The following is a 15,818-nucleotide window of genomic DNA, read 5'->3' as shown; positions in this document are numbered from 1 at the left end:
GTCCTGATTTGTGACCTTGTATATGATATACTCTGGAGAATATTCCATGTATGCTTGAAAAATGTGTATTCTGCTGCTCTAGAATGATATGTTCTGAATGTATCTGTTAAGCCCATTTGGTCCAGTGTGTCATTCAAAGCTATTGTTTCTTTGTTGACATTTTGCTTAGATGATCTGTCTGTTGCTGTTAAGTATTAAAGTGCTCTACTATTATTGTATTGTTGTCAATGAATTTCTTTATGTTTGTTACTAATTGATTATTATATTTGCATGCATACAAATTGGGGGCATAATATTTACAGTTGTTATCTATCTTGTTTGATAGACCCCTTAATTGTGACATAGTGTCCTTCTTCATCCCTTGTTACAATCTGGTTTAAAATCTAGTTTGTCTGATATAAGTATTTCTACTCTGGCTTTCTTTTGACATCTATTAGCATGAAAGATGGTTCTCTATCCTGTCAGTTTCAATCTGCAAGTCTCTTTAGGTCTAAAATGATAGGTCTTGGGCACCTGGGTGGCTCATTCGGTTAAGTGTCAGACACCAGCTCAGGTCATGATCTCGCAGTTTGTGAGTTCAAGCCCTGTGTTGGGCTCTGTGCTGACAGCACAGAGCCTGGAGCCCACTTAGAGTTCTGTGTCTCCCTCTCTTTGCCTCTCCCCTGCTCACACTCTGTCTCTGTCTCTCTCTAAAAAATAAACATTAAAAATTAAAAAAAAATAAAATGATAGGTCTTCAGTTCTAAATGATTTATGCCATTGTAGACAGCATATAGATGGGTCTTTTTTTTTTTTTAATCCATACTGATACTCTGTGCATTTTGATTTGGACATTTAGTCTACTTACATTCAGAGTGATTATTGACAAATACGAATTTAGTGCCATTGTATTGCCTGTTGTTTTTGTATAGTTGTTTCTGATGTTTTCTGTTTCTTTCTAGCCTTTGTGGCTTTTGATTTCTTTCCAACTCGAAGAGCCCCCTATAATATATCTTGCAAGGCTAGTTTAGTTGTCATGAATTCTTTTCGTTTTTTTTGGGAACTCTTTATCTTTCTTTCCATTCTGAATGATAGCCTTTCTGGATAAAGCTTTCTTGGCTGCATATTTTTCTCATTCAGCACATTGAATATGTCATATCACTCCCATCTAGCCTGTAGAGTTTCTGTGGAGACATCTGCTGTAAACCTGATTTTGATTTGTCTTCCTTTGTAAGTTAAGGATTTTTTTCTCTTGCTGCTTTCAGGATTCTTTCCTTGTCTGTGTATTATATAAATTTTAGTACAATATGTCTGGGTGTTGTCTGTGGCTTTTGTTGATTTTGATGGGAGCTCTCTGTGCTTCTTGGATTTTGATGTCTGTTTCCTTTCGCTATAATTTTCTCAAATAAACCTTCTGCCCTCTTTCCCCCCTCTTCTTTTGAGACTCCAATGATATGAATGTTATTATGCTCAAGGGCTTGTTGACTTCCCTAAGTCTACATTTATGATTCAGTATTTTTATTTACCTCTTCCTTTCAGCTTCATTGTTTTCCATAATTTTATCTTCTGTATCACTTATTCATTCCTCTGCTTCTTCCATCCTTGTTATCAATACATCTAGTCAGTTTTGCATCTCAGTTATATCATTTTTTAAAATTTTGGCTTTATTAGTTTTTAGGTCTTTTATCTCTGTGGTAAACAGATTTGGTTTCTTCTATGCTTTGCTCAAGCACAGGTATTTTTATGATTGTTATTTTAAATTCTGGTTCCAGCATATTACTTATATCTGTTTTGATTAGATCCCTGGCCATGACCTCCTCCAGTTCTTTCTTTTGGGATAAATTCTGCTGTCTTGATCTCTGTCAACTGTATGTTAGGAAAGTCTGTTATATTGCTGCTCCTGACTGTAATGACTGTATTAAGTAGAGGTCACATACTGTCCAAGGCCTGGCCCTTCAATAAGTTTTTTTGGTGTATACTTTGTGCACTTTGCTATTATGTTTTGGCTACCCTTTCTCTCAGATCAGTCCTCTGTCGAGTTTCTCCTTGCCTGCAGTGCAGATTGCTTGGATCTTGTCCAATGTGTGGCATATTTTAAGTAGATATATTTTAACTGCTTGTTAGAAAAGGCTAGATCCTGTTTCCCCTAGAGCTGAAGATTTGCTGCACTCTGTGATCAGTAGAATTGGTGTGGCTGGGGGTTTGTGTTGGTCTTCTGGTGGAGTTGTCGGCTGCACTGGTTCTCAGCATCACTTGCCCGAGTAAAGATGCACCTGCAGGGCACAGTGGGGTGGGACTTTGTGTAAGCGGCTTGAGCCTCCACTGGGGGTGCTATGTTCCTCACTGAAGTCTGCTTATGCTGATGTGGTTTGAAGATGGGGGTAGAAATGTTACCTTGTTCTCTCATCCCTGGAGAGAGGAGTTTGTACTCCTGTTTGAACAGCAGCTGTTCAGGAAGCCCTCATAGAGAGTGAACAGTCTCCTCTCTTGTGTCCCAGACTTCTGTCCGAACCCTGCCTTCGCCCTTCTGTTTCTGAGCCATCTGTCTGCCTGGTAGATCAGTGCTCCTGTGCTTTATCTCAAGTGCTCAGCTAGGTTTCAAACAAATTTTAGGGACCCTGTGCAGCAATGTTGACCAACTCTGATCTTCTGGGGGAAGGTCTTGTCATGCTGTGGCTGGTGCTGATTTGTCCCAGAAAAGCAGTCCCATGGCCACATGGGTTGGGGCTTCATGTAAAGCATAGCCAAAGGCTAATTGGCTTCTACGTTAGCCGCCTTCAATAGGTGCCTCTGCAGCTATGCTAATTAATAGGGCTGTTCAGTGGCCTTCTCTTTTGTCTTTTGAGGAGCAGTGCCACATCTCCCAAATACACTTGAAGAAGTAGAACTGTTTCTCCCTATGTGACCCAGGGGATCCTCAGACCATGCTGTCCAATCCTGGGCCTCTGTTCTCTATCCCCACAGAAGCACCCCTAAGCCCACCAGGTATGACCCCAGTGATCGTGTGGACTTCTAAAACTTCAGACTTTGAGCTCCACTGCTTGTAAAAACTTGCAATAATCAGCTCCTTTGCTTTTCCTAGTCAATGTCTTTGGAGAAGAGTTTTTCTTTTACAACCCTCTGCCTGCTGCTTTCTCTCCTTTTCTGTCTGTCTCTCTTTCTCCTTTGTTCATGATCAGGGCTTCCACAATTCTTTTCTCCCCTAATCAATTCTCCACAGCTCCTATCTCTCATGATGTGGCCATTTTTCTCCTTCCAGATATGCAGTTTCTTCTCTCAGTCATCATATTGATTTCTTGGATGTTCAGGATTATTTGATATGTATCTGACTATGTTACAAGGAGGAGGCAAGCATAAAGTCCCCTTACTACTCCACCATCTTAACTCTTCCGCTTCAAAATAATTATTGATAGATATGTAATTATTGTCATTTTGTTATTTGTTTTATAGTTTTTTTGGTGTCTTTTTTTGTAGATCTTTTCTGTTCTGTTTTTCTCTTGTGCTCTCTTCTCTTGTTTGATGGCCATTTTTAGTGAAATGCTTAGATCTCTATTGTTTGCATATCTATTACAAGTTTTTGACTTGTTGTATTTCATAGGTTCATATATAACATTCTATGTTTATATCTGTTCTGTATTAATGGTCACTTAAGTTTAAACATATTATGAATGCATTCATTTTTCACTCCTTTCCCCCAACATTTTAGGTATATGATGTCATACTTTACATCCTTTTATTTTGTGAATCTTTTGACTGATTTACTGCCTTTGTGCTTTAACCTACCAATTGGTTTTATAAGTGATTGATCTTCTACTTTTATTATGTTTATATCTACCTGTGAACTTTTTTCTTTTCCTTCTCTTACTTACGGTCTTTCTTTCCAGTAAAAGTATCTCCTTTAACTTTTCTTTTAAGGCTGTTTTACTGGTGATGAATTCCTTTAACATTTGTTCATCTGGGAAACTATCTCTCCTTCTATTCTGAATATCCTTGCTGGATAGAATGTTCTTGGCTGCCAATCTTTTTTCTTTCAACATTGAATATATCATGCCAATCCCTTTTGATCTAGAAAGTCTTTTCTGATAAATCAGCTGGAAGCCTTATGGGGTTTCTTTTGTATATAACTGTTTTCCTTTCTCTTACTGCTTTAAAATTCTCTATTATTTCTTTGTGCTGTTTTAATTATTATGTATTTTGGCATGGACCCCTTTCAGTTGATTTTGTTGGGGACACTCTGTGCCTCCTGGATCTGGATTTTTGTTTCCTTTCCCACATTAGTGAATTTTTTCATTTATTATTCCTTCAAACAAATTTTCTTCCCTCTTTTCTCTCTCTTCTCCTTCTGGATTCTTATAATGCTCATGTTAATTACACTTGATGGTATTGCTGAGATTTCTAACCTGTTCTCCTTTTTATTGTTCTTTTACTTTTTGCTTTAAGCTTAGTTGCTTCCCATTACTCTGTCTTCCATCTCACTGGTTTGTTCTTCTCCTTCTTCTACTATTTATTCCTTTTAGTGTATTTCAATTTTCTGTTATTGAGTTCTTTATCCCAGATTGGTTCTTTTAATGTTTTCTGTCCCATATCTTCTTAAATCCAGTGAGTATATTTATGACCATTACTTTGAATTCTCTATCAAGTATATTGCTTATCTCCATTTATTTCATTTAGCTCTTTTGCTGTGATTTTGTTTTGTTTTCATTTGGGACATATTCTGCTATCTTCTCATTTTGTCTAACTCTCTATGTCTGTTTCTGTGTTAGGAATGTCAGCTATGTCTCCTGCTCTTGAAAGTAGTGGCTTTATGAAGAAGAAGATCCTGTAGTGCCCTGAAGTATAATTTACCAGATCCTGGTGCTTCAGGAGTGTTGCCTATATGTGCCCTATATGTGTTGCATGTGCCCTAATGCTGTGGTTGAGATGTGTTTGCCTTCAGTCCAGTTGTCTGCAGTGCCTCTCTTTGCCTTCTGTGTACAGTGTTTGGTCCCTGTGTTGTTAAGGGACCAGTCTGGAACTGCCTTGGGCTTGAACTGAGTCAAGATTCAAATGCTCTGCAGTTAGCCTGCTGCAAAGCACTCTCCCTGTGTTGTCCCCTGAGAAGCTTTCATTGGTGATCAGGACCTGTAGTCAGATCAGATGTTTGTTTCACTGCCCCAGTCTTTCTGTTGGGGTTAAAGTGACCCCAAACTACCATGCTCTCTCTATGCTGCCCCTTGTGAATTTTTTGTGGGTGGACAGGGATGGCAGTCATAGACCCTGGAAGGCTTATCATTTTCTGTATACTGATATTTGTGTCTTTTTGGTTTCTTTAACTAAGCTGGGTTTTTTTGTTTTGTTTTAATGATGCTCTAACTCTTGCTTTTTACATATTCTCTTTGGCTGGATTAAATCTCATTACTCAGGCTCAGCAACGTACTGATATTACAACTTATTGTTATTCATATTTTAACTAGAGAGTAGTAGTGGTAAAGTCAAAACCAATACCAAATTTTAAGAATCTTTTGTTTGAAAAAAATAGGAAACAGACAATATATTTTAAGAAAACAGTTAAAATAAATATCTTTTGTGCCTAATGGAATAAGCTTTGCTGTTGGATACCTTATTACCCCAATGATGCCCATTTAATAGACATTATAAGATAGCACATATCTCTAATTTCAAAAGAAATTTAACTTAAAATTCAGTTAAATATAGATACTAATCCTATATAAATCCTTAGGTTAGACTTAATTTTGTGGAAATAGTAAGAATGGATTATATAATAAGTTCATGTTATAATTTTTGATATATTGTTGCAGATTATAAATCATATCTATCATACATAGATATTTTAATCAAGACATTTTGGGGATTTTTTGGAGGAATGCATTGATGTAAAATTGTTGTTTTGCTTCTGTTACACTGCTCTTCATCTTAGTTGTTCTGGGTTCTGTAGGAATGGATATCCTATATTATTACAATAGACGAGAAGCTATACATTATACACCTTAAGCAAAGGTAATTTTTTATTCTTTAGTTTTGTATTTCATTTTATCGATATGAATTTGTTTACTTATAATAAAAACAAAGTCTTAAAAATAATTAATGTAGTTGTTATTAAATATTTTGGTTGTCTCAGATGAACAGATGCTCTCCTGTGAATTAATTAAATTTTTGTTCCTAATGCCTCAAGTAATCTTTTGTGAATGAGGGGGTAGGAACAGAAAAAAATAGGGACTCGAGAAACAATGAAATCTGGCCATGTGTAGCTACATGGATGGACCTTGAGGGTGTTATGCTGAGCGAAATAAGTCAGGCAGAGAAGGACAAATACCATATGTTTGCACGTATAGGAGGATTAGGAGGAACTTGACGGAGGACCAAGGGGGAGAAGAAGGGCGGAAATGGTGGGGGAAAGGGAGAGAGGCAAACCATGAGAGACTCTTGAATGCTGACAAAAACTGAGGACTGATGGATGTGGGGGGGAGGGGGGGATGGGCATGAAGGAGGGCACTTTGGGGATGAGCACTGAGTGTTATGTAGAAACTAATTTGACAATAAACTATTTGTAAAAAAAAAAAAAAAAAAAAAGAAAAAAATAGGGACTTTTCCTGAAGATTAATCTATATGATCTTATGTTGTTGGAAGAACTAGAAGGACCTATCTAATCAGGGAAAGATATTGCAATAAGAATTGCATCAGTTAGGGTTTGATCAGGGAGCCAGGCCTAAGAGTAGGGATATGGAATAAAGAATTTAAAATGGAATTTAGATTACATACTTGTGAGAACTGGTGTATAGCTTCTAGAAAATAGTACTAGCTCTGTACCATCCTTCAGGGAATTGAGAAAATAATTGAAATAACTTTCTGTAGGATTTAATTCTTTCATGAAAATAAAGTTGAGAAAAATTGGCTTAGAATTAACTTGTGACTTTCAGCAGGATCGTTTCAGTTAAATTTTGGTTATAGAACTAAACTACATGATACGAGGGAGAGGTGGATTGTAAGAAATGTAAAGTAGTATGGGTAAATAATTTTTTCAAAAATGTTTGTCAGGAAAGGAAGAAAGGGGCTGAGGTGAATGGTTTTTAAGAAACAAGAAACAGTTTTTTTGTCTGAAGGGAATTTTCTTAGAGAGAGATATATAAACAAATGATTCCTTATATAAAATGCTGAGGAATAACATTAAGTCAAAGAAGAGTTAACCTACTCCTTTAGACAGTAGGGAAGAAGAATATGATAAATGACAACTCAAAGATCTTTTCAAGTGTGTAAGAGGGAAAGTGAGAGAACTCACACTGCATTTGAACATCTTCTCAGGACTATAAACAGTGGTAAGCATTATAGGGACTGGAGTTTAGGAGATGGGTAGAGCATGTGTGTATTGTTTGGGAAATTATTTGCATAATTATTATAACAGTGTAATGACAACTAGGAAGTTATTTCAAATAACTTATATGAGAAATAATGAAAAGCAGAGCTATGTCTGTAGAGGTAGGGATTTTTTTTTTTTTTGAGATATACTGAGGTGGCAGGGAAAATATTAGCTAATATTGGATATAGTGGTAGCAGAGATTTGGTTTGGCAGTGAAAGAGAAGAGGAACAGATCTGAGTCACGGGCAGTAAGGGCTCATTTTTAGAAAAGTTACATATGAAGTGCTTGTGGCATATTCCAGAAGTATCCATTTGGCAGTTAGATTTAGTTCAGAATGTGAGTATGGATTTCAAAGCCATCTATTTATGTAGGTATAAATGAAGCATCAGAAATGAACAAGATAAATATGTAGAGATAGGGGTGAATATTAAAGGTGAGAAGGAAAAACAACCTTGAATTGAATGCCATGGAAACACTTAAGGGAAGAAGCAAGGACCGAGATGAAGTGACAGAAAGATATTTGGGAAATCAGGTGGAAATGGTATGATTGAATTTGAAGAGTAGATGGTTTAAAGAAGAGAAGTGTGGTCAACAGTATGTGTATGTCAGAGTACTTTTACTTGACTTTAAATTGCCTTTTGGACTTGACAACTAGAGGGTCATTAGTAACCTATATGAGATCACTTTTAGTGGAGGATTCCCGACTAGCTAGTGTGGGTAGTTTGCTTATGTTACATTGAATTGAAGAGTGACCATGAGGTGAGGAAGCATACTTAAAATAGGATAATAAGTATAGGCAATGATACCAGAGAATGTTGTACTTATAGTTTCAGTATCTGTGCTTAGATTAATATGACTCTTACACAATACTCTTCTACTTCATTATAAGGGTATTATATATGCATGGTAGTAAAATTTAGAAATAACAAAAGAATGGAAATTTCTCATAATCCTTTATCTAGTTCATATCTTTGTAAATTTTACAATGCCTTTTCTTTCATCTTGTAGTCCCTTCTTATTTTCTTTAAGGAGTTCATTAAAATAGAAAAATTATTTTGAGTGCAAATAGCTTTGATTATAAATTATGTTCATGTCAAAAGAAAGTACTGCCTTTATCAGGTTTGCAGACTTACTATAAAGGCCCTGATAGTAAATATATCAGGCTTTGAGGATCATACTACTTCTATTAAAATGTATCAACTTTGCTGTCATAGCTTGAAAGCAGCCATGGACCATACACAAATTAATGGCTGTGGCTGTGTTCCTATAAAACTTTATTTATAAAGACAGAGTAGATCAGATTTGGCATGGGGGTATTACTTTACTTTGTTGAGCACTGCTTTATATGCTTCAGAAAGAATAACTTTTAATATTCTCTCATTTTTTGAATTCAGGATTTTTTTAGCACATAATTTTATGGTTTATGTGTATAATCAAGGATTTATAAATTCATATCCTTCAGATATTCAGGTAAGGTTTAAATTCTATATTTTACAGATTTTTAAAATCTTTTTTAATGCTTTTTGAAAAATTTTATTTATTTATTTGTACTAGAGAGAGTGTGTGTGTGCCAGCAAAAAAGGGGCAGAGAGAGAGAGGGAGACCGAGAACCCCAAGTAGTCTCATGCCATTAGCTCAGAGCCTGATGCTGAGCTCAAACTCACAAACATTGAGATCATGACCTGAGCCTAAATTGAGTCAGATGCTTAACTGACTGAGCCACCCAGGTGCCCTTAAAATCTTTTATACATTAAATGTATGTTTTCTTAATACAGAACACTGTATTTATAGATGATATAGTTAAGGATCCATTTATTGCCTCATTTCCCTATTAGATTTTCCCAAAGTCTTGGTAAATTAAAGACAAACTAGATGGATTGAGGCTTTTAATCTTTGCTCTCTCTAGAACATAGACAGCATTTAGCTTATATTTTATTGAATAAATGAGTATAAATTAAAGACTAATGGAAGCAAACAAATATTATTGGACACGAGATCATACATTTTAAAACTTTTTTTAAACCCTCATCCCATCCTTCAATAAATATAATTGCCTTTTAAATTATATAGCCAGAATCTGCCCTCTTCTTCTGTCTCCATCCAATGATACTATGCTTTCCCAGTAAATGTTTGGATTATTGCTGTAACTTCCTGAATAATCTCCTTGTTTCTATACCTTGCCCATCCCTTCAGTTAGTTCTCAACATGGCAACCAGATAGATCGTATTAAAGCCTGGACACATTATGTTGTTTTTGTGCTCAGAACCCTCCATAGTCTGACCTCCTTTGTTCACAAAGTGAAAACTGAAGTCATTTCAATATCCTGCAACTTTTACACAATCTGGGCTTCTTTGCATGTCTGACTTCATCTCCTGTTACTGTCTACCTTATTTACTCTGTTACAGTTATATTGGTCTCCTTGTTGTTCTTCAGCATACCAAACATGTTTCCCTTTCAAGATCTTTGCACTTAATATTTTCTCTGATCCATATGCTTGCTCTTTCTCAAGATTCCCAAGATTCCTTTTCTTTAAGGTCTTTGTTAAAAATTACTCTATTAGTCCCTGACTAACCCCTAATTTAAATTGAATTCTTACCCTTACTACTCTCTTACTTTATCTATTTTATTTTTCTTTAAAGTGATTATTGGTATATGATGTGTCATATGTTTTATCTATTTCTGTTTCTCCAGTGCATATAATTTTCATGAGAGCAGGGATTTTCATATTGTTGGGTTTTTTTTCCACTGATGTTACCCTGGGGCCTAGAAAAATGCCTGGCACATAGTTCACATAACAAAAATTTGTTGAGAGATTGAATTTGGACACCATGTTGCTTCACTTTTATTGGATAGGACCATCAGTTTATTTTTCTTGTTCCTCTTCCTCCCCTGAGTTCCAATATAAAGCAGTGTTTTAAAAAGAAAGCTTACATCGATTTCCACCAAAATTTATTTACTGTATCTTGGAAATTATATAATCTTCCTTTTTTTCTCCCTGTGATGGTTGATGTTTGCTATATCTCTAAGCTTAATTGTACTGTGGTCAGAGGCCAAACTTTGTGTGACTTCAGTTCTTTAAAATTTTTTGTCTTGCTTCATGGCCTAGAAATTGGTTTCATTTTTGTAAATGTTCCATGTTCTTTAAAAAGAAAATGTATTCTACAGTTTTTGTTCTACTTACATTAGGTTGCTAACACACCATTTAAATCTTTTTTAGATTCTGAATGCTTGATTTATCAGTTACTGACAGAAATGTTATCTTTTAGTATGATGACAGATTTATCTATTTTTATTATTCTTTCAGTTTTGGGCTTGTGTATTTGGAAGCTATGCATTAAGTGAATACAAATTTGGAATATTTATATCTTCCTGGTCAGTTGAATTTTTTTCATTATGAAATGTCCCTCTATCACTAGTAATGCTTCTTGACTTAAAGTCTTCTTTTCCTTTATTAGCATAGGTTCAGAATCATCCTTTTGGTTTGTGTTGATATGGTGTATCTTTTTCTAGTTTTTTATCTTCCTCTGCCTTTAAATTTTAGATGTTTCTTTTTAGCAGAATGTTATATTTTTAAAGAAATCCAGATCCATAATCTTTGTCTTTTGATTGATGACCTAAATTTATATATTAGAAAGTAACTTAACATAATATGGAAGCAAGGTATAAAATAATAATCTCAAGTATTAATCAGAAGAGTAGTTAATACAGTGAAAGGACAAATGTAGGGAAACTTTTTCTGAATGTCATTTATTCATACAGATATAAACCATGTAGCCTGTGAGAATACTCAGAAAGTTCTAGCAAGTATAAAAATAAGAAATCATTAGAAAGTTTTGTTAATCCTAAGTAATCACTTCACTTGTTTTCTTTCATAGGCTCAGTGCTACTACCAGGGTTATGTTGAAGGATATCCCACCTCTGTTGTTACACTCAGCATGTGCAGTGGATTGAGGTTATTTATTTTCTATCATTGATATGTGAACAATATAGTTAATGATTTTTGGCTGCAGTGACTCTGTTATGTTTATATTGTTTGAAGCTGGAAGAGGATTCCTATGTGGAGATGATGCAATGATATCCTTCAATAAACATGTTTCTTCTCTTGTATCTCTTCATTTTCCTTGCTGACTGGAGACATTTCTAACTTCCTTGAAGGTTTAGATTTCCTAGTGTCTTTGATCTACATCTTAATTTTACTTAACTACAGAAATGACAACTGAATGTATATACTAGAACATTATATAGACTAGAGCAAGTTGGAGGAGCTGTTTAGGATAGCTTATTTTTTCAGCAAATAATATTTTTGATACCTACTATGTATCACCTACTTGCTTAGTGTTTGAAGATATAAAGATAAATAAAGATAAAGAAGACATACTTTTTCTTCAGGAAAATACCTTCCGGGAGAGGAGGCAAATTCTATATAAAGAAATAATTATTAAGATAGTACTCATATTTTTCTAATAATATCACTGTTTTAAACTCCAACAATTATAGGGTTTCCTCCTTAATGCCTAGAGTTTTCCATTCTGTCAGGAAATTCTTCACCTTCATTTTGTAGTCTAGGCTCCTTATTTTCACAAATAAATGTTCCTCAGTGCTTGTTACATGGAACCCTGAAATTTGTTTTTTGGGAAGTTATGTAGTAACTACTTAGTTACTTGAACTGTAACCTGTTTTCAGGGAAGAATAATTATAAAAGTTGTTTACTCTTTAAACTCTTAATTTCTTCTACACAGTGTGTGCATAAAGAAAATACATTTCTTTTCATAATTACTGCTTTTATTTTTATAAATGAAATTACCCATTACATATAGTTTTGTTATATAGGTGATATAATCATTTTTCAAAAGCAGCACAAAGCAGAGAGAAATTCATTAAGATTTCTATTTACTATTGCTTTCATTAAGTCACTGACTTGGAGAACAGGGAATTTCTTGATCACTGTAATGCTGTATACTTATATATAGTATATACACTAGCAACTGATTACATAATTTCTGCTTTAATAACTATAAAGAGAATGAAATGGAAAGTTAGTTTTGTGGATTGCAGGAGATTTTTCTCTCTTCAGAGTTATCTCCAAAATGTAAAGAATATGGGTCAAAATACTGAGCTCAAAAACATTCTTTATCCTTCTCCTCCTCCTTTTGGATTCTGTCAGAATTTTATCATGTAGAATTTATTGAAAGCACTTAACATTTTTATCCTTAATTTTACAGAGGAATACTGCAGTTTGAAAATGTTTCTTATGGAATTGAGCCTCTGGAATCTGCAGTTGAATTTCAGCATCTTATTTATAAATTAAGGAATGGAAACAGTGAATTTGCATCTCATACTGAAGATGACCGAGGCAAAGAACAAAACCCAGTGGACTATAACATTTTTATAAGTGAAAAAGTGAGTTTGTATATATATATTTTTTTCTACTTTCAGGGAAATTATTGCTTAATTTAATTTATGTATAAGATAAATCTATTAAGCTATTGTATAACTGCAGCAAATATTCTTTCCTTCGGAGCATCCTTATCTTACTTAATGTTAAAATTTCCTTGGAACCATACATTGCCTTTTTCTCCTTACATCAATTGATCATTTACTTTTTTATGACCCGTTTTTATTTTAATTCTTATTTTCTTACATGTTAATAACTTTCTAAAAATTAACTCGTGTGTATTCAATATAAATTTAATTTAGTTCAGTTCCTGATTTTGTGACTGTAGTCCTAGAAGTTATTTAATAAGGACAGTATTTATAAAGATTGCATTCATAAGTAAGGAGTCAGCATTAAATTATAGCCTAAATTAAAATTAAAATATCAGAAGCAATATTGTCCTGTATGGCCATGTAAATTGTTCAAGTGTTCACCTTGTATAATTTCATGTTTTAATTTTATTCATAAAAGTAATTGTGAAATAAAATTTTTTTCTGAGTAAAAGTGGCATAAACATGCATAGTTAATAAAAGACATGTGGCAGTGTTAGTTGTTCCCAGTGCATGTTTTCCCATCTCCTTTCAGTTTAAAAAAGCAAACAAAACCCCTCACAATTTAGCTGGGCATGTGAAAAAAGGCTACATTTTTCAAACTTCCCTTGTATATAGATAGGGTCATGTGAGGAAGTTATAGCTAATGATATGTAAACAGGTATAATGTCTGTCATGTCTGGATTGAATTCTAAAGGAAGGGAGCTTATCTCCTCCTTTTCACTTCCTGCTGGTTGCAATGTGGACATGTTTATACATCATAGTCTACTAGGATGATGATGATGCCATTCATGTAGAGTGAGCCTTACTCCTGAAGAATTTACAGGACTACACCATCATACCTCCTCAGACTTTTATGTAAGGGAGAAATAAATTTCATTGTTTAATCCACTATTATTTTAGTGTCTCTGTTATATATTTTAATCCTATATCCAAAAAATACAGGGTTCAACAGGATTTTGAAATGCACATGCAGCACCAGAGTATTAGTTATATATGTAATATATAAAATTTCATTAACTAAATACTGAATATTTTTCCATCTAAGAATTTAGAATGATAATTTACAGTGGTTTAGATGATCCAGTATGGTAGACAGTGTTGGTGCTCTGCCCAGATCCGTCTTACTGTATTTTTGAAGATATAGGGCTGGATGGTGGGACACCCTGTCTTTGGAGGTGGCTTTTGCTTTTAACATTCAGTATCTGTGACTCTTTTACAAAATTTATTTATACTTAAAAAAAGCTTTTCCAGTTTTATTGAGAAGTAATCGGCATATAGCATCTTTTTAATTCAAAGTATATAACAATGTTTTGATATTTACATATATTGCATAATGAATACCACAATAAGCCTAGTTAGCATCTGTTACCACATAGTACAGTTTTCTTTCTTGTGATGAGAACGTTTAAGTTCACTCTCTTAGCAGCTCTCAAATATACATTACAGTATAATTAACTATAGTCATCTTCTGTACATTACATTCTCAGAACTTATTTGTCTTGTAACTGGAAGTTTGTACCTTTTGACGACCTTCATTTTTCTCCAACTCCAACCATGTTGAATTTATTTTCGTATATGGTGTAAGAAAGCGGTTGGTTTTATTTTTCTGCATGTTGCTGCCCAGTTTTCTCAACACCATTTGATGAAGAGACTTTTTTTTTACTATTTTATTTTATTTTTCTTAAATAGTTTATTGTCAAGTTGGATTCCATAAAACACCCAGTGCTCATCCCAACAAGTGCCCTCTTCCATCCCCATCATCCCCCAGCCCCTATTCCCCACCCCCATCAACCCTCAGTTTGTTCTCAGCATTCAAGAGTCTCTCATGGTTTGACTCCCTCCCTCTCCCCAACCATTTTTCCCCTTCTTCTCCCCCATAGTCCTCCATTAAGTTCCTCCTAATCCACCTTACGTGCAAACATAAGGCATCTGTCCCCTGCCTGACTTATTTCTCTCAGTATAACCCCCTCAAGTTCCATCCATATTGCTACACATGGCCAGATTTCATTCTTTCTTATTGCCATGTAGTATGCCATGGTATAGATAAACCACATCTTCTTGATCCATTCATCCGTTGATGGACACTTAGGCTCTTTCCATGTTTTGGCTATTGTGGAGAGTGCTGCTATGAACATTGGGGTACACGTGCCCCTATGCATCAGCACTCCTGTATCCCTTGGGTAAATTCCTAGCAGTGCTATTGCAGGGTCATAGGGAAGTTCTATTGTTAATTTTTTGAGTAACCTCAACACTGTTTTCCAGAGGGGATGCACCAGCTTACATTCCCACCAACAGTGCAGGAGGGTGCCCGTTTCTCCACATCCTCGCCAACATCTGGAGTCTCCTGATTTGCTCATTTTCACCACTCTGACCAGCGTGAGGTGGTATCTCAGTGTGGTTTTGATTTGTACTTCCCTGATGAGGAGGGACATTGAGCATCCGTTCATGTGTCTGTGGGCCATCTGGATGTCCTCTTTGGAGAAGTGTCTGTTCATGTCTTCTGCCCATTTCTTCACTGGATTATTTGTTTTTCAGGTGTGGAGTGTGAGGAGTCCCTTATAGATTTTGGATACTAGCCCTTTATCTGATATGTTATTTGCAACTATCTTTTCCCATTCCATTAGTTGCCTATTAGATTTATTGATTGTTCCCTTTGCAATGCAGAAACTTTATATCTTGATGAGGTCCCAGTAGTTCATTTTTGCTCTTGATTCCCTTGCCTTTGGGATGTGTCAAGTAAGAAATTGCTACGGTTGAGGTCAAGGAGGTTGTTTCCTGCTTTCTCCTCTAGGGTTTTGATGGTTTCCTGTCTCACATTCAGGTCCTGTATCCATTTTGAGTTTATTTTTGTGTATGGTGTGAGAAAGTGATATGAGTTTCATTCTTCTGCATTTGCTGCCCAGTTCTCCCAGCACCATCTGTTAAAGAGGCTGTCTTTTTTCCATTGGATACTCTTTCCCGCTTTGTCAAAGATTAGTTGGCCATACATTTGTGGGT

The 15,818-nt window shown here is 35.2% G+C and overlaps 1 protein-coding gene across 4 annotated transcripts in view; it reads left to right on the top strand.

Annotated features, from left to right (window-relative positions):
- ADAM32 (ADAM metallopeptidase domain 32) overlaps positions 1-15,818 on the top strand; it is a 144,279-nt gene that overhangs the window by 18,908 nt on the left and 109,553 nt on the right. For all 4 annotated transcript variants that reach the window (XM_039242496.1, XM_039242497.1, XM_039242499.1 and 1 more), the window contains exons 3-6: positions 5,915-5,976; positions 8,729-8,804; positions 11,210-11,286; positions 12,557-12,734. In XM_039242496.1, coding sequence (XP_039098427.1) covers positions 5,915-5,976; positions 8,729-8,804; positions 11,210-11,286; positions 12,557-12,734 — 393 coding nt within the window. The remainder of the gene's footprint in view (positions 1-5,914; positions 5,977-8,728; positions 8,805-11,209; positions 11,287-12,556; positions 12,735-15,818) is intronic.

This window comes from Hyaena hyaena, unplaced genomic scaffold (assembly GCF_003009895.1).
Source record: "Hyaena hyaena isolate Hyena2069 unplaced genomic scaffold, ASM300989v1 scaffold_215, whole genome shotgun sequence".
Taxonomy (NCBI): domain Eukaryota; kingdom Metazoa; phylum Chordata; class Mammalia; order Carnivora; family Hyaenidae; genus Hyaena; species Hyaena hyaena.
The sequence above is the reverse complement of the archived record's forward strand: the minus strand, read 5'-3'. Positions and strand labels throughout refer to the sequence as shown.